At 49.0% G+C, this 21,209-nt stretch overlaps 1 protein-coding gene across 1 annotated transcript in view; it reads left to right on the top strand.

The window, feature by feature from the left end:
* GALNT2 (polypeptide N-acetylgalactosaminyltransferase 2) overlaps positions 1-21,209 on the top strand; it is a 179,351-nt gene that overhangs the window by 108,484 nt on the left and 49,658 nt on the right. The window contains exon 3 of the mRNA XM_061182748.1: positions 7,016-7,169. Coding sequence (XP_061038731.1) covers positions 7,016-7,169 — 154 coding nt within the window. The remainder of the gene's footprint in view (positions 1-7,015; positions 7,170-21,209) is intronic.

The raw sequence follows: 21,209 nt of genomic DNA, 5'->3' as shown, positions 1-21,209 counted from the left end.
TTCTAACTAGCTTTTAATCACTCCTTTGAATTTTCTATTTTTTCATCCTTAAAAATGAATCGTGTAGGATCCCTTATTTCAGGAGACAGTTTCTCACAGGTGAACAAGCCTGTCGTACCAGCTCTCCAGTGACAAATAATAAAGTAGTATTTACATGTCTTTGTTATTGAAATGGATATATTTGTCTGTAATCCCGGCCTCGCCCTGGTCTTCTCTTTCGTGGTGTAGCGTTATGACCTTCCAGAGGAAGAATATGAGGAATTTTTTTCCTTTCAAGCATAGTAAAATCACATTCCATCTGAGATCAACTGAGAGTCTAAACTGAATTGGAGAGCTTCGTCCTTTGATTTAGAATTCATTCTATTTCCCTCCTCAGCCCCTTTCCCAGAAGAGGCTCGCTGTTTCACACAGGCTAGCTTTCAGTTTGTTTAAGCCGTCCTTCCCGGGGAGGACTTGAGTGAAGATCTGCAGCGTGGCCGTGCTGCCAGCACAGCATCCAGACGCCCCCGTCCCCTGGCTGGAGGGACCCCAACAGCAGGGCCCTCCCTTCCCCTCGTGCACCCGTGGGTGTGGGCAACGAGGCTGCCCTCGGGGTGTGTGTCAGCAGGGCCCTGATCCCCCAAAGGACTGTCCCACCTGAGCCGTCTCTAATCTGAAGACCACGTGTTTCCATATGTTTTGTGGGGTTTCCATATGTTTTGTGGGGTTAATCCTTTGAACGTTCATTTTCATAGATTTACATCATTGTTTCTTTAAATACGAGGTTTAGTAAAAATGAACATTTTAAGGAAGAGATGATGGTGTTTGGAAATGTTTAAACTTATTTTTAAAGTTAATTGAACAAGTCATCCAAAGGCAAGCAGTTTCTTGAACATAAAAGCGTCTTTCCTAAAAGGTAATTGGAGGATTGGTTATTAGGAGCCTAGAACGAGCTTTCCCATGGCAGTGATGTCCTGAGTGGCACTTAGGACCCTGCGTGAGCCGGCCTTGCCCTGACCCCACAGGGCACAGAGCTGAGGCCCCCCGACCTCCGCGCCCCGGGCAGGCTCCGTGGACCACGCGTGGTTGTGATTCCCGGCTGGCCTCTGCTCCAGGGATGCTGTGCTGTTCCGCAGTCTGGTTAAGATGGGCAGAAGGGGAAATCCCAAAACTCCACTAGGAAGAAAAAGATTCTGGAAAGACAGATGTAATAACTCAAGGCCTGGTGGGTGGATAAGGGGAGAGCGAAGAGACTCTGGGTTCCAGAAAGTAAGTGCAAAGGCTTGTGAGGGGCAGCAGGGGTGACAGAGGAAGAATGTTAGTGGCCAAGTAAGTCGGAGATGGGAAAGGAAGAAAAGAAGAAATTGCTGGGCCAGGGAGCCGCGGGTGGTGACGGCGGGGCGGCCAGTGGACAGATGTGTGTCCTGCGGAGGGGACCAGCGGCAGGAGTGGCCCGAAGCCGTCTTCCCAGTCCCCACCTTTCTCCAGGTCCTGGCGCTTTTCTCCCAGAGGCGGCTACTCCGGGCCCCGGCTTCTCCCTGCCTCTGGACGTTGTGTGTCGTGGCTGGAGGGCCGGAGCGGCTGCGCCGCGCCCTTTCCTGCTGCCCACCTGGACGGCTCGGGGCCGCTGGGTGAGGAGCTCCCATCAGAGACCAGATGAGCAGAAGAGGAGGCCAGAGTGACCGCGGGGCCCTGGGTCTCTGGGAGCGTCCACAGAACTATCGGAGGCTGGAAGGGATGCCGAGGTCAGACGTGGGCTTTGCAGGGTGTGGTTTTAAACAGTCATTAAACGTGTGCTGTGCGGCGGGTTCCAGCCCTGTCGGCTCCGGGGAAGCGGAGAACTGGAGGCGGCTGGTCCCCGAGCAGTTGACCATGTGAGGGAGGTGCTGGAGGCCAGCAGCGGGGGCAGGGGGTGGGACGACAGGCTGAGTCGTCATCCAGCGCCCCCGGCAGGAGGCAGAGGAAGCCGAGCTGATCTCCGGTCTCTCCATCTAGACCTTGATGTCCAGACTGGAAAGCCTACAGTGATGCTGTTAGGAGAATATTGGAGGCTGAGCAGCTGAAGAGACCTCAGATTGCTTTAAATGAATGCGTCTCCGAGTCCAGACTGTATACAGACAGGGCACGTGGTTCCTGGGGACCGCTGAGCGGGCAAGGTGCTGGCAGAGCAGGGCAAACAGCAGTTAGAGGTGAGCCTCGGCAGGATTTTGAGTTAGTTATTAGATGGAGGGGTGGTAAACCCTGTGAGGCCCTGCGACAATAGGTGTGTGAGAAAGCCGTTGTCAGGATGGAGCAGTGTGTGAGGAAGGCCCTGGGGAGGGGCTGCAGCTGGGGATGCCAGGGAGGCTTCCTGGAGGAGGTGGCCGCCCTGGGAGGCTGCTGGCAGCTGGCAGAGCGGAATAAGTGCATTAAAACCAAACAGCCCTGCCTTCTAGTGTCGCAGTTTTGCCTGGGCTCTGCGTGGATGGTGGGTCAGGGAGGGTTTAGTAAGAGCTCACAGGCCTTGCCCCGTGGAGGGCCGAGGGGTGAGGCTGGCCAGAATGGTGATCAGATCTCTGTCATTAACGTTCACAGGGCCAGAGGTCCTGTCCCTGGGGCCCGGGTTCTGCCGTGGCTCCTGGCTGAGGGGACGGAAGGCCGGCTTGAGAGGGCGCCATTTAGAAAAAGCCTGTAAACCAGTGGAAGGAGGTCTAGGGCCCACGTCCGGCGCATTCGAGAGCAGTCGTCAGGTGTGGGTGTCAGCAGCGGGAGACCACCTGGGGGAGCCGGGCCTTCTTCCGAGAGATGCACTTCCCCATGATCAGCCCGGGCCGCGGGCAAAGCAGGAGGCTGGTCCTTGCCCGCCAGGAGCCCCTTCCTGACCCTGGGAGAAATGGTACCACAGGGACATCGGGGGACGATCTTGGCCTCGAAGGGTGGTGGAGCGGGGGGGGACTTGGGCGGCCACGGGTGTCTGTGGAAGGGGCTGGGAGGCTGCCTGAGGGCTGTCAGTGGGGCCGGGGGTGTCAGCCTGACGGAGCCATCAGGAAGCCTCACCTTCGTGCAGAACCAGAGGTGTCAACACTCAGGGTCACACAGTCCCTCTTTCAGCTTCAAAGACCACGTCTAGGAAGGCCTGTCTTCTGGAAATGAATCTCCTTGTAAAGACCTTCAGAACCTCGTGTAATAAGCGAGCGGTTTCCACAGCCCTCCTCGGGGGGAAGGTCCCTTTCTCCCCTCCTGTTGTTTCAGCACCTGTTCTGTTTCCCTGTCATCTCGGTGCTGAAGCTGGCTTCTGTCTTCTCATGAGAAGTTTCATATCTGGGGGGTGTTTTCCATCCCCTGCTTCTGCTTAGCCAAGTCCGTTTTCACTAGATTTTCGTGTATTTTTTGGAAACTCTTATTCTAATGCTCTTTCTAAGATTTTAAAGAGGTGATAAAAATACAAGATGATTTATGAGTGTCATTTTTAAAAAGTCTGTATATTCAACACGATATCTACGGTTTTGATGGTTTCTCTCCAGCCTCTGACTTGCTGCTTCCCTTTCTGCCTGGGGTTGGACCCAGGCATATGTTCCCTCTGAGAAGCCTGTTCTCGCTGCTTTTTCCTGACTCTGCTCCAACCCTAGCAATTCTGTGTAATACAGAAATAACTGAGTTCTATAATGGTTCTGTAGCCCAGTGGGTCTGACCCATTATTAGAGTGTGAAGCCAGTTTTATGAGTCACAGCCACATAAAACAATAGAATATTATGTGTTCACACATAGCAAGGGGAAAACCTTCGTTTCAGCTGTGTGTGTGTGTTTACAGCATGACGTCCGGGCCACGATGTGAGACGTATGTCATAGTCAAACATTTTTGAAAGTCCCTGCTGCACTCTAACATATCACTAAGCTATAAAGTCATTTATAATCTGTCTCCAGTAAAATGGTGTGTGCCTTGGGAAATTAACTGTCACCGGGCCAGGCAGGGCCCCCAGGAGTGCTATAGAGGATGTCATGTCTATAGGGGCAGGGGTCACTGTGGGGTGCCTCTGCGGGGGGCGGGGGGGTGACACCCTCTTTGGAGGTTGAAGAAAGATGTGTTTCTTTGAAGTCACAGAGGGCTTCTTCTCCACTGCTTTGCTGGCTGCTGAGCTCTCAGCTCAGATGCTCCTTCCCCAGGGGCCCCTCACCTCCCGGCACCCCCTTTCGGTCCAGACCGGGCTCCTCTGTTAGGTGTTTCCATAGAACTACGGTCCTCACCATCTGAGCACTTAGCTCGGGCTTCAGTGCTGCAGTTGTTACCATGGTCATTATCTTCTTGTCTATTGCAGCCCCCCGCAGTCTCCCAGAGCGTGACCTCCACAGGTGGGCATCAGCTCTGTGTTCGCTGTTGTACCCGCAGGAACCAATGAGATACCTAGCATGTAGTCGACACTTAGTACACAGCAATGGCTTGGGGCCGAGGCAGGGAAAACCCCAGCCCCAGAGCTGATTGACATGAGGCATCCATGAAACCTTGTGCTGCCTTATTGCAGAAAGGGGTCGGGGGTCTGATGGCACAAAGAGATTGAAGGTCCAGGAGCTCAGCAGAGGCCTTACCCCCCACCCCAACACACAGACCCCCGACGACCAGCCCTCTTCCTGCTGACCCCAGTTCTCCACGCAAGAAGCAGAACTAGAGACGAGCATCTCTTGGGTGATGGTCCTTCCTCTGGCCTTGGATGGGGCGACGTAGTTCCAAGTTGTTTGTTGCAGTGAAGAGTTTTCAGGCCGTTAAACAAATCAGCGGGAGCCAGCTCATTTGGATCCTGTGGTCGGCGCAGCTGGGGTAGATTTTGGCCGAGGCTCCTGCTTCACGTAGCCTGTGAGGGGTGAGGTCATGCGGTAAGGAGGAGGGGCTGGTGTGCTGGAGCACAGGGTGAAGGCAGAAAGGTGGGGAGAGTGGATGATCCATAGGTATCTCTAGGGCTGTCACCGTGGAAAACGTGTGCTGGAAACATCTCATCTTAGATGGAAGAGAGTGCGGGCACATGGGCCAGCTCCCGTAGCCTGACATTTATCAGGGGCACGGGATCACCTCGTAGCCTGGGAGCTCGTGGGTTTTGGAATTGCTTTCCTATTTGAGAGGCTGGACCTCTGTGACCCCGAGCATCATTTCCATGGCAACCAGCTGTGATGAGATGGGGGTTTTGACCTCGCAGGACAGTTGTAACAAGAAAGCGGATGGGCTTTTAGATAGAAAGTTTACTTACGACCTGGAACAAATCGCAGGTGACTGGATCTCAGTGTCCTCATCTCTGAAATAGAGAAAGGAACATGGCATTCTTTTGATGGTGTGCGGAGGGGCCTGTGTTGGGCAAGCACGCATGTAGGTACACACGCTAGTGTCATAACTCACTGTTGATCCTGACCGAACGCCCAGCATTTGACGCGCTGCAGAAGGGGCCCTGCCCCCCCCCCGGGGCCTCGGTGCTGCTATTCCCTATGCTCTTCCCCAGGGCTACAGGGCCACGCTCCCTCGTGAGGGCATCTCTCAGTCAGACCAGCCCTTGTAGAGCAGCAGCCCCCAGCTGCCCGCCCCTTGACCTCCTGTTTCTCTGTTTCGTCACGGCACTGTGACCACTAGAGCTTTACCACTTCAAGGGGACAGGGGTTGTTGTTAACTGTTTTTCTTTCCTTTTTTTTTTTTTTTATTTTTTAATTTGGTTTGAGTTTGCACATCTACTGAATTGGCACATTAAATCCTCCTGAAAAATCTTTTTTCATTTTATGTATTTATTTATTTTTAGGAAACTTAGTTTCAAAGAATGAGTAACTTGCCCAAGATCATAGGGGTAGCAAGTGGTAAACAGAGATTTCAGCCCGGGGCGGGGCGGGTGGACAGCCCAACTCTGTTTGGTCCCGAGTCGATCTTTCCTCCCACTGTTCTCCCTGTGAGCATCGGTGCCTTTGCTCATCTCTCTGCCTTCTCGCGCCCGGGCTTGCCCGGGCTCGCCCCACCCAGCAGTGACCTTCCCTCCAGATCCCAGGCTGCACCAGCATTGCCCCTACCCCACCCTGGCACAAACTTCCAGGCCAGTGCGTGTCCTTGGAGAACCCTGTGCTGGATCCTGGAGCCGCAACAGCTAATCCAGGCAGTGGAGTCAAGGCGAACGTATGTGTGGACAGGCCAGACTACCTCGCTGTCCGTCCCCTCCTACTGAGAACATGAGTGTGATCAGGGTGAGCGTGCCAGGGTGTGAGCATTCCAGGCCACGTGTGTCCTAGGACATTGAGTGTGCAAGGATGTGACCATGCAGGATATGTGTGCCATGGTGTGAATGTGATCAGGGTGAATGTGCCAGGGTGTGAGCATTCCAAGGCATGTGTGTCCCAGGACAGGAGTGTACAAGGATGTGACCGTGCAGGGGGTGTGTGCCAGGACGTGAGTGTGCCAGGGTGTGAATGTGCTAAGATGTGAGGCTGCCAGGGCGTGTGTGTCCTGGGACGTCAGTGTGCCAGGGTGTGAGTGTGCCAGAAAAGGCTTCATGTACCATGTCATGGGGTCGATGTGGCAGTGGCTGCAGGAAGTATCTCTGAGGAGGTCTCTCTGGGGTTGTTTTGGTGTCCTCTTCTTTGGGGGTGTTATTTTTGTGTAAACACTTATTTTGTGCCGCCTGATGTCACACGATGGGATGCCTTACTTTCATTTGTTCAGGATCTTTGTCAGCGTGTCTGAGGTGCTTTTTGGCATGACTGTAATCCCTGGAAAGGTGGGACGAGCAGAGCGTATCCCCTTTTGTACGGAGTGTCAATGGTGCCATTCTCCGGGATACTTTGACTGGCATAGAACTCTGTTCACGGGACAGATACTCCAAGTCTTGGCTTTAACTTTCACGCTGCGAACTGTAACGGTTCAGGTTGCCGGTTTACAGGCATGGTGCTGCCTGTTCTCAGGTGGTTCGCTGGTTAGAACTGCCGGCAGCGGCAGCCCTGGCGCTGTTCCTGGAAGTCGCACTGACGCGTGGCCTTGGGGCCGAGCTCTCTGCTCCCTCGTGCCCTCGTCCCACACCCTCTGCTCTGCTCCTTGCAGGCAAAGTGCGATGGCGGGACTTTAACCAGGAGGCTTACGTTGGCGGGACGATGGTCCGCTCCGGGCAGGACCCCTACGCCCGCAACAAGTTCAACCAAGTGGAGAGCGATAAGCTGCAGATGGACAGAGCCGTCCCCGACACCAGGCACGACCAGTAAGTGTCAGCCCGCGGCGGGCGCCACCCTGGCCGCTTCCTACCTCACAGTGAGTAGCTTCCCCTGGGATGCTCCTTTTTTCTGTTGCTCTGCAAAACAGCGTGTGCCGTGTCTTTATGGGGCCGGAAAACTAGGAGAATTCCGAGGCACGTGGCAATGGAACTTCACCCGCAGGATGTGAAAGGGCTGCTTGGGCCCAGGTTCCAGTCTTCCCGACACCCCTGGCGTGTCCAGAGGCTGCAGGCTGCTGGTCAGAGCACGAGAGTCACCGAGAGAAAGTGGTGTGACTGCCCTCGTCTGTACTGGTCACTCGTTGTTCTTAAAATCCATTCACAAAATAGTTTTCCATCGTTCACAAGCTCAATGGGAGGAAGAGCTAAAGCCTTGCTTACTGGGAAGCTTTAGTTGGGAATGTTCTAGAGAGCAGAAAGGGGAATGAAACAGCCCCGCAGGGTCGATGTTAAACTGAGCAGAACTCAGAGGCAGGGGCCCGGGGCCATCTCCCCACGTCGAGTGCTGGGGCTGGTGGGAGGCTCTGCTCTACGTCCTTCCCTAGATTCCTCGGGGACCTGGGGGTTCTCAGGCCTCCAGATGCTCAAATGTGCATTTGTCACCACTGACTAGGAAAGTGATACCATGACCCTCACTGCCACTCTGTACCTCTGAACCTTGCTGGTAACGATCTTTCATTGGGAGGCTGTTCACAGTGGGGTCCTTAGGCGGTTAGTCTTGTTGTATTAAAAAATAAGGAGCCGCATTTGGAGGGCAGCTGTTGCCCTGGGTGCCACTAGGCCTTCCTGCTCACCTGGTTACTTTTAGAGTCCTTCATCCATCACGTAAATGTACATGGATGCCACGTCCGCTGCACTCAGGTCCCGGGATTCCAGCCAGAGAAACCTCTCCTGCTCTGGCGGATGGGGAGGGGACGGGGTGGCAGGAGGGGACGGGGTGGCAGGAGGTGACGGGGTGGCAGGAGGTGAGGGGGCAGCACTGCCCTTGGACAGTCTGCTCCAGTCCGGCGCGTTCAGGGCACCCGGGTGACGGGAGTCCAGGTGAGTCCTGAGCTGGAGGCATCTGGGCAGGAGGCCAGTGACCGGGCTGTGCCAGGCAGCCCTGGTCCCCCAGAGGGCCAGCCGGGTCCCATTTCTCTGGGTGTGAGTTCCCGGGACTGAGGGCCAGGTGACCTAAAGAGAGACAAGAGGGGCCAAGCTCCAGGTGAACACGTGTTAACGCTTGGCTTTGTTTTCTGAGTTAAATAGCACACCTTGAAAGAGGATTTTCCTCTCCTCTCGTGCTTTCCGGGGAACTTTGCAACCGTGTAAGCGCCACTTAACCACACAGGTGCTCTCTCCCTGCTCTTACCAAGCCTTATGGGGCTGTAGTCAGCTCTGTGTACCCAGAACAGCTCACAAGTGTGTAGAATTACAGTTCTTTCAGACTCCGGATGTGTGTGTGTGTGTGTGTGATATAATATGTGAAACATATGATTGATATATAAACATATATATTGCACATGATACTAAGAATCTCATCATTTTTCTGAATCCAGCCCGGAAGATTGTCTTTGCTTAATATTCCCTGTAACCCATTAATTTATATTTAAGGCAGCTTTACTCAGCCCCTGTGCCGGGCTGCTGCTTAAAGTCAGCACGGGTAACTGGTAAACACCCATCTGGAATAGGGGTTGCTTCGCAGGGGTCCAGGGACCGCGTGGGCTCCGGGAGAGTTCTGAAGCTGGGTGCACGGCCGCAGGGCGGTGCCCGCCTGCACGTCAGGGGAGGGTCCCAGACGCATGCATACCCGCCACCCTCATCCCCAGGCTCGTGGGCCCACCGCACCCAGCCTGTGCCAGCCGCTCTCCACAACTCAGGGGCGGGACACGAAGGTTGTCCTTGCTGCACAGAGAGCGATGTTCCTAACTTGCCCGGTGAAGAGGAGCAGTGACTGAAGGCCAGAAAGGGCCAGTGCGGCTTTTCAGAGGGGCTTGGCCTAAACTCAGGAGCGGGTTCAGGTTCTAGCAGAATCTAGCTCAAAAATCGTACCTGGCGACTGGAATTGACCGCTTTGAATTTCATCTCCATGAGATGGTGTGGGTTTCACCTCTCTGGTTTAAGAGCTGTTTTCCTGCTGTGACCTTTCCTCAGAGCTGAGAGAAAAGGGTGTCCTTTCTGATGGCTCATCAGCGTGTGGGCCGGGGTTCTGTCTCCACTGCAAGTCCCTTAAATGTCCTCAAAACTATATATATATTTTTTTTTTTTTTTCAGTTTTTGAAATACGCGTTTGTCCAAACAGATGTTTGAATGTTCATCCCGCAGTGGGCTGTGTTTTAGGTGGCTTTAATTTTAGTTCCAGCTACTGTGTCATGTTCATTTGCATGTGTGAAAGTAGCAGCTGGGATGCCTTCCACGTTTTTTGGATTTGGGCTAAATTAAAATCTCCCCAAAGTCAATTTGATGCCTGGAACTGAGGCCATGTCCTGTCTTCAAAGTATCAGCTTTAGAACAACCAATATTATTGACTGTCAGGTTAAGGAGATCACGTTACTGCTCTGCATCCATCCCAGCCCCCTCCATATCTAATAGAGGGCTGTTAAGGTGTTTGACCTTCCTATATAAATACAATATTTTTTGGCTCCGCAGTATCTCTCTTTGTATAGAACGATGGAAATGCTTGCCCTGTAGAGTTCAGTCTTCACTTGTGATAAATCTGACAGCAGTGCAGGTGGAGGTTAATTAAGAACAAGGGATTTGGAGTCATACAGACCTTGGTCGCAATCCGGTAGGTACTCTCCAGTTCCTGATCTTGCGGCCTTTGTCTTTCATGAGACGCTGTAACATGATGACGTCTGGCTACTGTGAGGGTTAAAGAAATGTTCCCAAGGGCTGGCTCCTCTTCCCCTGAGATTTTGTTCCAGACCCTCCCTTGATCTCCTGCCCTAGGAGTGAGACCCCGGCCCCCAGCATCCCCGCCCCCTCCCTACCTGATGCTTCTCCATGACCCTTATCACCGCCTTCACAGCATGTGTCTTACATATTTACATGATCATTTGAATGTACTCATTAGAGCAGTGGGCTACATCCGGGCTTGTTATTCGGCCACCTCCCAGCACTTGGTAAACTCAGTATTTGTTGAGTGAGTGAATTGCCTAGCCCAGTGGCCAGCATATGGTGAGTGCCCTGTAAATCATTAATAATATGAAGAGTCATAAAAGAACAAAGGCGGATGAAAGGGAGATTTTTAAGCAGTAAGGGAGACCAGATGAACCCCCAAGATGAGTCTTCTGTGTCGGGTTCTCCCAGGACTGGAAAGTGACATGGTTACAATCTACCCCTTCTTCACTGTCCTCTGGGGTAGATCCAAGGAATCAGGTTCAGAGCCTTGCAAACAAACCAACAAAAAACCCACACTTTGGGGTTATGCTTTATTTACCTTTTTTTAAGTATATAACAAATAATGTGCCAAGAAAAGATATTTACGTGAAGGAGGAAGCATAGAAAAGCCTGCTGTGAGTGAAATACTTGATATGACGTACAGGAACTCTTAGAGTCTCTTAGAAATTAGAAAGATGGTAGCCCATCCTAGTCTTGAAAGTACAGTTGAGAAGTCAAAAAAAAAAAAAAAGATTTTCTACCTCATTTAATGTTATTTGAAATTTCAAATAAATTATCAAGACTTAAAAGCAAATGAAACCAATGGGAATTTCGAAAGTGCCTTTTCAGACGGCTTGTTTCTCCCCCCCCCCTCACCTTTGGAAGCTGCTGTTACTGTCCTGGCAAAAGGTAATGGGGCTCAGCATCGAAGGTGGGACTCGGTCACACCTGGGCGTATCCTGAAGGGAGGGCCAACAGGATGGGCTGATGGGTGGACAAGGAAGGTGGCTCGGGGCGAGGCCCCTCGTGAGACGGAGGAGCTGTGGGTGAGCAGGTCTAGGGGACACGTCAGAGGGTGAAATTCAGACACGTTAAGTCCAAGGTGCATTAAGCATCTCAGGTAGGCAGACCTGCTGTGTAGGTGTTTGGAAATGTGTCAGGAGAAAGGCCTTAGTGGGGATGTGAGTTTGGGAATGCTAAGTGCACAGGTGGTATTTAAAGCCATGATGTGGGGCATCATCCCCCAGGCAATGAACAGAGACAGGGAGGAGGGCGGCCCAGGACCGGCTCTGGATGATCCAACACTGAGAGTGAATTTAAAGCCCAGGCTGACTTGGAGTCCAGTCCAACATTGCAGGGGCTCAGCCCTCACGCGGTGCCGAGGCCCCGGCAGAGATGCTCTGCTGCCTTTTTAGAGCAGAGCTGTCATGAGGGGAGGGTCGTCTCCCTGCTAAAGCCTTTCCAGAATCTGGCTCAGAAGGGTTTTGTGTTGTGTTCTGTTTTCTGGTGTTCTGTTTGTTTGTCCAGAGTTGCGTCTGATGGGGAAGTGAAGCGTAGAAGTGGGGTGGAGCCCGGGAAGTTTATGGAACATCATTCTGTCTGCCGGGGAGAGCTCGAGCTGGTTTACTTTAAAATTGTTTATGTAAGTAAAATCGAATAAACCCTTGGGGGAGAAACATTATCTTGTTTTCTTCTCTCCCCCGTCAGCCAGCACTGTTGCTTTTCATTTACTTATGTATTAAGTCCCTTAAAAATGAGAACCACTTGGTCAAGGAACAGATTTCCTTCGGGTTTCAAAAGTTAAATCGTTAGAGAGTTCCATCTTTCCCTTTTCTCACGAAATTAAAAATGAAGGGTTTTGAAACATCTTTGTGTCTAAAACTGAAGCATTGCTCCTGAGACCAGAGCTGCCTCAATCAACCACGACCCCACGAGGGTCCTTCTCTGGGAGAGAACTTCGTCCAAGTCCCACACCTGGTGGGTTTATCTGGCAGCCTTTCCATCCAGGACATATTGTGTTGACTCAATTTATAAATTACAGTCGTAAGGTTTTGTTTTGTTTTCTTGAAAAGAATCACTAAAGGACTCTGTTTCGACCAGTTTTTTAAATGTCTGGCTTTAATGCCACCCAAACAGAGATCAGAACTCGTGAGGGGCCAGGTTGTTTTTTTTTTTCTCTCCTTTTCTTTTGTGTTTTAGAAAATTCATCCAGCGGGCAGGCACTTCAGTAATGGGCTGTGCTGGTGGCTCTGGTGGAGCGTCCGCGTGGATGTCGGTTGTCTTAGGAGAGCGGCTCACCAGGATGAAGGGCTGTGAGAGGGATGCCGTCCAGACTCCTCACTGTTACTTGGGAAGAGTAAACATTGTTGAAGCCAAGGAAAAGTTCTCGACGTAAACTCAGCAGCTTGGCGTGAAGCTTTGAAGGCCGTTATTGTGAGATTCCGTTGTATTTTTAGGAGAGCAGGAGATCGGGGGAAACAAGAGGAAGCCCAGCTCCAAAGGGCGTCTCCGCGTCTTGTCAGTGGGTGCCGGAGGGGCTCTCATTTCGGGGGCCAAGAGCCTTGTTTGCTCGTTACATTTTTCTTACGAAAGTCGTGTTTCATCAGCACGCACAACCAAGCCTCCGGCGTGGCCGCTGCCCCAGCAGCTCCCCATTCGAAGGGGCAGCTGGGGGCCTGGCGGACCCGCTCCAACCCCATGGGGCCCCGTGGGCAGGGTCCTGGCCGGCGGGGCTGGCGCTTCTCGGAGCGGAGCCCGCTGCTTGCTCTGGGCTTCGCTGGCCTCGGAGGCGTCTGTGGCTGTCGGGGCGACGGGTTGGCTGTGGCGTGACAGCGAGCCTTAAACGCCTGTTCCACAATGACCACAACCACACACTGTCAGGCACCGGGTGGTATCCTGGCCTGCACTCAGCTTTTATGTGCTTTCACTTTATTCAGTCAGCGGAGGCTCCTTCGGAGTCAGCAGGGAGATTCTTCTCTGGGTGACATTGCACGCCAGTCCCCAGAGGCCCCTGACTGCGGAGCCCACGTCCGGGAGGGCAGCTCAGGGTGGCCCCGGCCTGCTGAGCAGGGGCAGGTGAGATGGCCCGAGGCCCCTGTCCAGGCGCCCCTCTGTGTCTGGAGCCCTTCCCCAGGGGTCCTGGACGTTACTGTCATTGTGCCAGGTGCTTTATCCCAGTCCGTGCGGCAGGAGGGAGAGCCGGGCCACCGCTGCGGCGTGGGACCACCTGCCTGAGGTCGCACATGGAGGGGAGGGAAGGAGGGATGGAGCTCTCGGTGGCCAGGTTCCTGCTCCCAGTTCTACGTTCTAGACGCGGTGCCTCGCCATCCGCTCTGCACAAGTGTCTTGTCTGCTCCCAGTTTTCAGACAGGAGTCTTTGGCATGAGGCCCAAAGGCACCCAAAAAGCAAGAAGGCCTGGGTGTTGGTAGCTTGCAGCCAAACTCCTGAGAAACTGTGTTCCCAGCTGACCACATGCTGACAGAATCCCGAGAAATTGAGAAGAACGGAGGCTTTTGTTCCTCTTTGTCCCGCCTCAGGTTCTCCAGGGCAGTGTAATGGCAGAATGCGCTGTTTCCGTTCCCCTGGAACATTCTCGTGCCCTGAGGGAGGTGAGGCTGCTGCTTGAGCGCCATCAGTGTGACTTCCCTGTCCCGGCGTGAGAGGCGGGCACGTGCAGGAGCCGGCGTGGCCAGGCAGTGGGAGGGGGCCAAGTGCAAGGCTCTTTGCTTCACGCCTCCCGCCAACTCAGTGCAGGGGCTAACGTGCACCTTATGTGCAAAATTCAGACCAAAGCCATGCCATTATTCATCATCTGCCGCTTGGCTTTCTGTTTGTTCAATTGTTTTTATTATTTTTAGTGTTTTTATAAAACCAACTCCAAGTTTTTAGCACCAGACCACCCTTTATTTCCCTTTATATGTTCTTCTTTTGGGACGATTTCAGGCCTTGTCTGCATCTCGATCAAAGAATACTCTGGGCATTGAAGGAACGTATCTCAATGTAATAAAAGCTATTTATGACAAACCCACAGCCAACATAATACTCAACAGTGAAAAGCTGAAAGCCTTCTCGCTAAAATCTGGAACAAGACAAGGATGCCCACTCTCACCACTTCTATTCAACATAATACTGGAAGTGCTAGCCACAGCAGTCTGATAAGAAAAAAGAAATAAAAGGTATCCAAATTGGAAGGGAAGAGGTAAAATTGTCATTATATGCAGATGACATGATACTATATATAGAAAACCCTAAAGACTCCACACAAAAACTATTAGAACTGATAAAAGAATTCAGCAAAGTAGAAGGATACAAGAATTAACATACAGAAGGTGGTTGCATTTCCTTACACTAACAATAAAATATCAGAAAGGGAATGTAAAAAAACAATCCCTTTTAAAGTCACGTCTAGAAAAATAAAATACCTAGGAATAAACCTGACCAAGTAGAGGAAAGACATATGCTGAGAACTACAAAACATTTAATAAAGGAAATTGAAGATGATTCAAAGAAATGGAAAGATATCCCATGCTGTTGGATTGGAAGAATTAATATTGTTAAAATGGCCATACTGCCCAAAGCAATCTACAGGTTTAATGCAATCCCTATCAAATTACCCATGACATTTTTCACAAAACTAGAACAAATAATCCCAAAATTTATATGGAACCATAAAAGGCCCAGAATTGCCAAAGCAATCCTGAGGAAAAAGAACAAAGCAGGAGGCATAACCCTCCCAGACTTCAGACAGTACTACAAAGCTACAGTAATCAAAACAATGTGGGACTTCCCTGCTGGCGCAGTGGTTAAGAATCCACCTGCCAATTCAGGGAACACAGGTTCAAGCCCTGGTCTGGGAAGATCCCACATGCCGTGGAGCAACTAAGCCCGTGCACCACAACTACTGAGACTGCACTCTAGAGCCCACGAACCACAACTACTGAAGCCCATGCGCCTAGAGCCTGTGTTCCGCAACAAGAGAAGCCACTGCAATGAGAAGCCCATGCACTGCAACGAAGAGTAGCCCCTGCTCACCGCAACTAGAGAAAGCCTGTGCTCAGCAATGAAGATCCAACACAGCCAAAAATAAATAAATAAATTTATGAAAGAAAACAACAATGTGGTACTGGCACAAAAACAGACATATGGCTCAATGGAACAGAATACAGAGCCCAGAAATAAACCCACACACCTATGGTCAATTTTCAGCAAACAAGGTAAGAATATACAATGGGAAAAATACAGGCTCTTCAGCAAGTGGTGCTGGGAAAGCTGGGCAGCTGCATGTAAATCAATGAAGCCAGAACACACCCTCACACCGTGCACAGAATAAACTGAAAATGGCTTAAAGACTTAAATGTAAGACATGACACCATAAAACTCCTAGAAGATAACATAAGCAAAACATTCTCTGACATAAATCACACCAATGTTTTCTTAGGTCAGTCTCCCAAGGCAATAGAAACAAAAGCAAAAATAAACAAATGGGACCTAATCAAACTTACAAGCTTCTCCACAGCAAAGGAAACCATAAGCAAAATGAAAAGACAACCTAAAGACTAGGAGAAAATATTTGCAAATGAGGCGACCGACAAGGGCTTAATTTCCAAAATATACAAACAGCTCATGCAACTCAACAACAGAAAAATAAAAGAACCAGTTGAAAAATGGGCAGAAGACCTAAGTAGACATTCCTCAAAGAAGACATACAGATGGCCAACAGGCATATGAAAAGATGCTCAACATCGCTAATTATTAGAGAAATGCAAATGAAAACTACAATGAGGTACCACCTCACACCGGTCAGAATGGTCATCATTAAAAAGTCTACAAATAACAAATGCGAGAGAGGGTGTGGAGAAAAGGGAACCCTCCTCCACTGTTGGTGGGAATGTAAGTTGGTACAGACACTATGGAAAAACAGTATGGATGTTCCTCAGAAAACTAAAAATAGAGTTGCCATATGATTCAGCAATCCCACTCCTGGGCATATATCTGGACAAAACTATAATTCAAAAAAATACATGCACCCCTATTTCATAGCAGCATCATTCACAATAGCCAAGACATGGAAACAACCTAAGTGTCCATCGACAGATCAATGGATAAAGAAGATGTGGTATACACACACACACACACACACACACACACAATAGAATATTACTCAGCCATAAAAAAGAATGAAATAATGCCATTTGCAGCAGCATGGATGGACCTAGAGATGATGATATTAAGTGAAATAAGTAAGAAAGAGAAGGACAAATACCATATGATATCACTTATATGTGGAATCTAAAATATGATACAAATGAACTTATTTATGAAACAGAAACAGACTCACAGACATAGAGAACAGAGCTGTTGTTGCCAGGGGGGAGGGGGCGTGAGGGAGGGATGGAGTGGGAGTTTGGGGTTAGCAGATGCAAACTATTACATATAGGATGGATAAACAACAAGGTCCTACTGTAGAGCACAGGGAACTATATTCAATATCCTGTGATAAACCATAATGGAAAAGAATATGTAAAAGGATGTATATGTGTGTATAACTGTATCATTTTGCTGTACAGCAGAAACTGACACAACATTGTAAGTCAGCTATACTTCATTTTAAAAAAAAATTTTTTTTAAAGAATGCTCTGGGCCTGGGAGAGAGTCTAAGGCTTACACAATAGCGATCCAGCTTGCATCTGTGTTAGCGTCTCTGAAGAGCCCAGCATAGGTCTCTGGAAAGACCATGAGCAAACATTTGCAAAGCTTCATCCCTGAGTGCCTGTCCACACTTGTGGCCCAGTTTCCCAGCTGTGCCTCTGGGTTAGCCCTGGGGCAGAAATGGTCAGATCTTTCTAAAGGAGCGATATAATCTTGTGTCTTTATCTTTGGTGCCCCTTCCCACCGTCACCGTGGGAACCCAGTGATGACAGGCGCATCATCTGTGTCCTCCAGGAGCTGGCCATTCAGGGGGGAGAAGCAGGAGGGGTGACACCCCGCTCTGCATTGGGCGTCATGGAGCTCTCTCTAGCCTTTGTATTTAGACCTGTTGGTGACTTTCTGTTGTGTTGGTGGGGACTGACCCTTTGTCGTTATGAAGTGCCCTCTTTATCACTTGGAACGCTTTTGTCTAGCTCGGCATCAATGCAGACACACCACCTTGCTTTAATTCAGTGTTGTTGCAACTTCCAATCGTTTTGTGTCCTTATATTTCAAGTGTATCTCCTATAAGTAGCAGATAGTTGGATTTGGGATTTTGATTCTTCTGACAGTCTTGTCTTTTAATTGGAGTATTTAGTCCTTTCCCCTTTAGTGCAAGTGCTGGCGGGCTATTGGGGGTTAACACCAGTGTCTCACTGTCTGGGTTCTATTTGTCCCACCTGTTTGTGTTCCTTGTCCTCTCCTTTCATGCTTCCTTTGGATTAAGTATCTCCCCAGCTGTTAGCTTGTTAATTAGAGTCTAATATAAATGAATACTCTTGTTTTCTCCTGGGCAATGCACAGACCACTTCCCCTCCTCTCCCTTTTATGCTTTATTGTCATATGGTTTAACTCCCTCTTTATGTGTAAACCCTACTGGACATCTTTTATTGTTTTTTTTGCAGGAAATATCCTTTAGATTTATCTGCACATTGTTATTTCCATTTTTCCTCATTTCTTACCTTTTCATTTTTCCCCCAAGACTGTTTCCCTAGTTCTCATCCAACTTCTGTGAGTATTTCTCTTAGTGCCAATTTGTTGGCAATGAATTCTATCCTTTCATTTGCCTGAAAAAATCTTTTATTTCACTTTCATTTTTGAAGAGCGTTTTCACTGAATAGAGACTTCCAAGTTGACGGTTACTTTCTGTGCTTGCACATCGTCATTTACTTGTCCTCTGGCCTCCACTGTCCCTGGTGAAATATCAACTGTTAGTCTTATTGTTGCTTTTTGAAGGCACCTTGACTTTGTCCTCTAGTTGCCTTGAGGGTATTTATCTTTGTCTTTGGTTTCAGCAGCATCTCACTAGAATGCGCCTAATGCTGTCTGTGTGTTGAGCCTGGGTGGGGTTTGTACTTGTTCCTGAATCTGTAGCTTCATGTCTGTGTCAGTTTTTCTTGTGCCCCATCTTCTCTCCCCACTCCTGGATGTTTCCACATGTCCTGTGTCCCTCTTATGCTCTTTCCCATATTTTTTTATCCTTTTTCATTCCCTGAGCTTCAGTCTGGACATAATTCTATTGGCCTTCCTTCCAGGTCACTAATTCTTTCCCCTGCTTTGAAAATCTAGCCTGCTTTCAAATCCACCGATTGAATTTTAATTTCAGTTATTATATTTTGTTGTGTATGAACAGATACGGAGATATTTAAAGTCCGTAGCTGATGTTTTCATCCTCTGAAAAGGATCTAGTTTTGCTCTCTGGCAAGCAGTTAGGATAGGGCAGATGGCCTTGATCGAGGCTGGAATTGAGCTGGAATAGAGCTGGGGTTCTGTCTTTTGTGAGAGAGCTGGTGAGCGTCCAGATCTCTGTGCTGCTGGGCAGCAGCCCTGTGGGATCCTCCCTGGAAGTCTGGGCTGTTTATCAGAGGCCCTCTTCCTCGGCGCCCTGCCCCCAGCCCCATGCCTCTTGCAGGAGCCCGGCGTGGCCGCCACCTGCAGAGCCATCGCTTCTCCTGGCTGGTTCAGCCTCTTGTCTCCACACTGCTTGGGGGAGGGGAAGATCAGAGAGTGTTGGACTCATTCTCAGGGCTCCTCTTCCTTCCTGGCACCTGGCCCTACAGCCCCTGGCTGCCTTGTTCAACTCCAGTGCCTTCAAATAGATGTTTTGGTGTGTTTCATCAAAAATTTCTAGTTGCTTTCAGAAGGTAGGTTGGTCTACAGCAAGGAACTTGACTATCAGTGAGAGCAAGAAAAAACCTGAGGATTTTATTTGGAACTAAAGTCAGTATGAAGTTCACAGGTCATAAATTTTGCCCTGAGGAGGAATGTTTGTCCCAAATGAGAGTACATCGAAATCGCAGTGGACTTGACGTTGGGAAGTGTAGCTTTTGTTAATGGCTCTACCACTTACTCCCAGACGAAGGTTGAAGTAATCTCTCTAAACCCTGGATTTCTGATCTACAAAACAATAACGCCTGCCCTGCCCATCTTACACATTGTCCTTGGGCTCAGATGTCTATGAAAGGACTTCATAAACTGCCAATAACGACACAAATACAGGATGTAATTGTATTGTTGTTGTTGTATGTGCCTAGTGGCATGTGAGTGTGTGAAATCGGCTTTGAGTAGAGAGTGAACCGTTATTCTGTTGAGCTTTGCTCCCGATGTGTATGTGGCGTGGAGGGCAGACATTCAGCCTCCCGCGTGTGACACCTGTTACACTGAGGGACACCTGGGCTTCTCACTGCAGTGCGACATTGGAGGCTTTCATTATTGACCAAAAGCAGTTGGAGAAACAACTTTGAAACAGCAATCCCACCTATTTCAGAAGAAATCAAAGCAATTAAAATGGGGTCAGCAGAGTATTGCTTTGTTCTGTGGGTCTGAACAAACCATCCTGTTTCAGCCACACTTTTAAATGAGTTGCTTCACCATCACCATGGAACCATGGAACCATTAAAAAAAAAATCTTCTGTATATTTTAGGAAATAGCCAAAACAGTATAAAATGTGTTTCAGCTTCGTCAGTCATTTAGGCTGCACATTTCACCTTTTCTGAAACAGTATGGTTTCAGGGATTCCTTTTAACTTTTCTGTTGAGCTTGAAAGCAGCAGTGTTGTCAGTGGACGTACCCACACCCTTACCGTGGAACATCTGCCTGCTCACTCGTGGAACTGACCCGTCCACATGTACTCTGAGGTGTTAAGTGCCAGTGATGGAATCTGCAGGAACCCAGATCCCCTTTTCAATCTGTAAAATTAAAAGTACAGACTTAAAATAACACTCATCTTTTTTTTTATTTTTTATACAGCAGGTTTTTATTAGTTATCTGTTTTATACATATTAGTATATATATGCCAATCCCACCACCATCAACCCTCATCTTAACTATATTGGATCAACCATGATTTCCTCCATCTGACGATGATGAGAGAAGAAGAGAGAAAATTCATGTCTTTGGAAATTCAAGTCTATTAAAAAAGGAAATATCCCAATAGGAATATTGCACTTGGATTCAAAATTTTACATTATTCAGTGTTGATTTCTTTTGATTCTTGCATTCCTTTATTCATTCAGCAAGGATTTGAGTGCTTGCCATGTGACAGGTATTTTTCTGGTCACTGGGGAAACAACAATGAACAAAACTGATAAAAAATCTCTGTCTTTATAGAGCTTACAGTGAGGGAGTGAAAGTAGAAGAGAATAAAATAAATGATCAAATTATATGGAATAAGACAATGTTAAATGCTATAGAGAGAAAATAAGGATGGAGGTCAGGGAGTGTGCGGGTCAAGGTCGAGGGTCCAATAATAAACAGGTGGTTAGCACAGCAAAAGGAACAACCAGCAAAATGAAAGAACACTGACAGGAAATATTTGCAAATCATATGTCTCATAAGGGGTTAATACCCAAAATATATAAAGAACTCATGTAACTCAATAGCAAAAATAATAATAATAATAATCCTATTAAAAAATGGGCAAAGGACCTGAATAGACATCTTTCCAAGGAAGACATACAAATGACCAACAGGTACATGAAAAGGTGCTCAACATCACTAATCATCAGGGAAATGCAAATCAAAACCACAGTGAGATACCTCACACCTCAGACTGGCTTTCATCGAAAAGACAAGAGATAACAAGTGTTGGTGAGGAGGCGGAGAAAAGGGAACCCTTGTGCACTGTTGGTGGGAATGTAGACTGGTGCAGCCACTGTGAAAAACGTATGGAATTCCCTCCAAAAGTTAAAAATGGAGCTACCATAGAACCCAGCAATTCCACTCCTGGGTATACATCCAAAGGAAACGAAATCACTGTCTCAAAAGAGATAATCTGAACCCCCGTGTTCATTGCAGCATTATTTATAATAGCCAAGACATGGAAGCAACCTAATTGTCCATTGATGGATGAAAGGATAAAGAAAGCGTTACACACACACACACACACACACAATATGGGATGTTATTCAGCCATAAAAAGAAGGAAATCCTGCTATTTGTGACTACATGCATGGACCTTGAGGGCATTACGCTAAGTGAC

Source organism: Eubalaena glacialis, chromosome 1 (genome assembly GCF_028564815.1).
Source record: "Eubalaena glacialis isolate mEubGla1 chromosome 1, mEubGla1.1.hap2.+ XY, whole genome shotgun sequence".
In the NCBI taxonomy this organism is placed as follows: Eukaryota; Metazoa; Chordata; class Mammalia; order Artiodactyla; family Balaenidae; genus Eubalaena; species Eubalaena glacialis.
The sequence above is the reverse complement of the archived record's forward strand: the minus strand, read 5'-3'. Positions and strand labels throughout refer to the sequence as shown.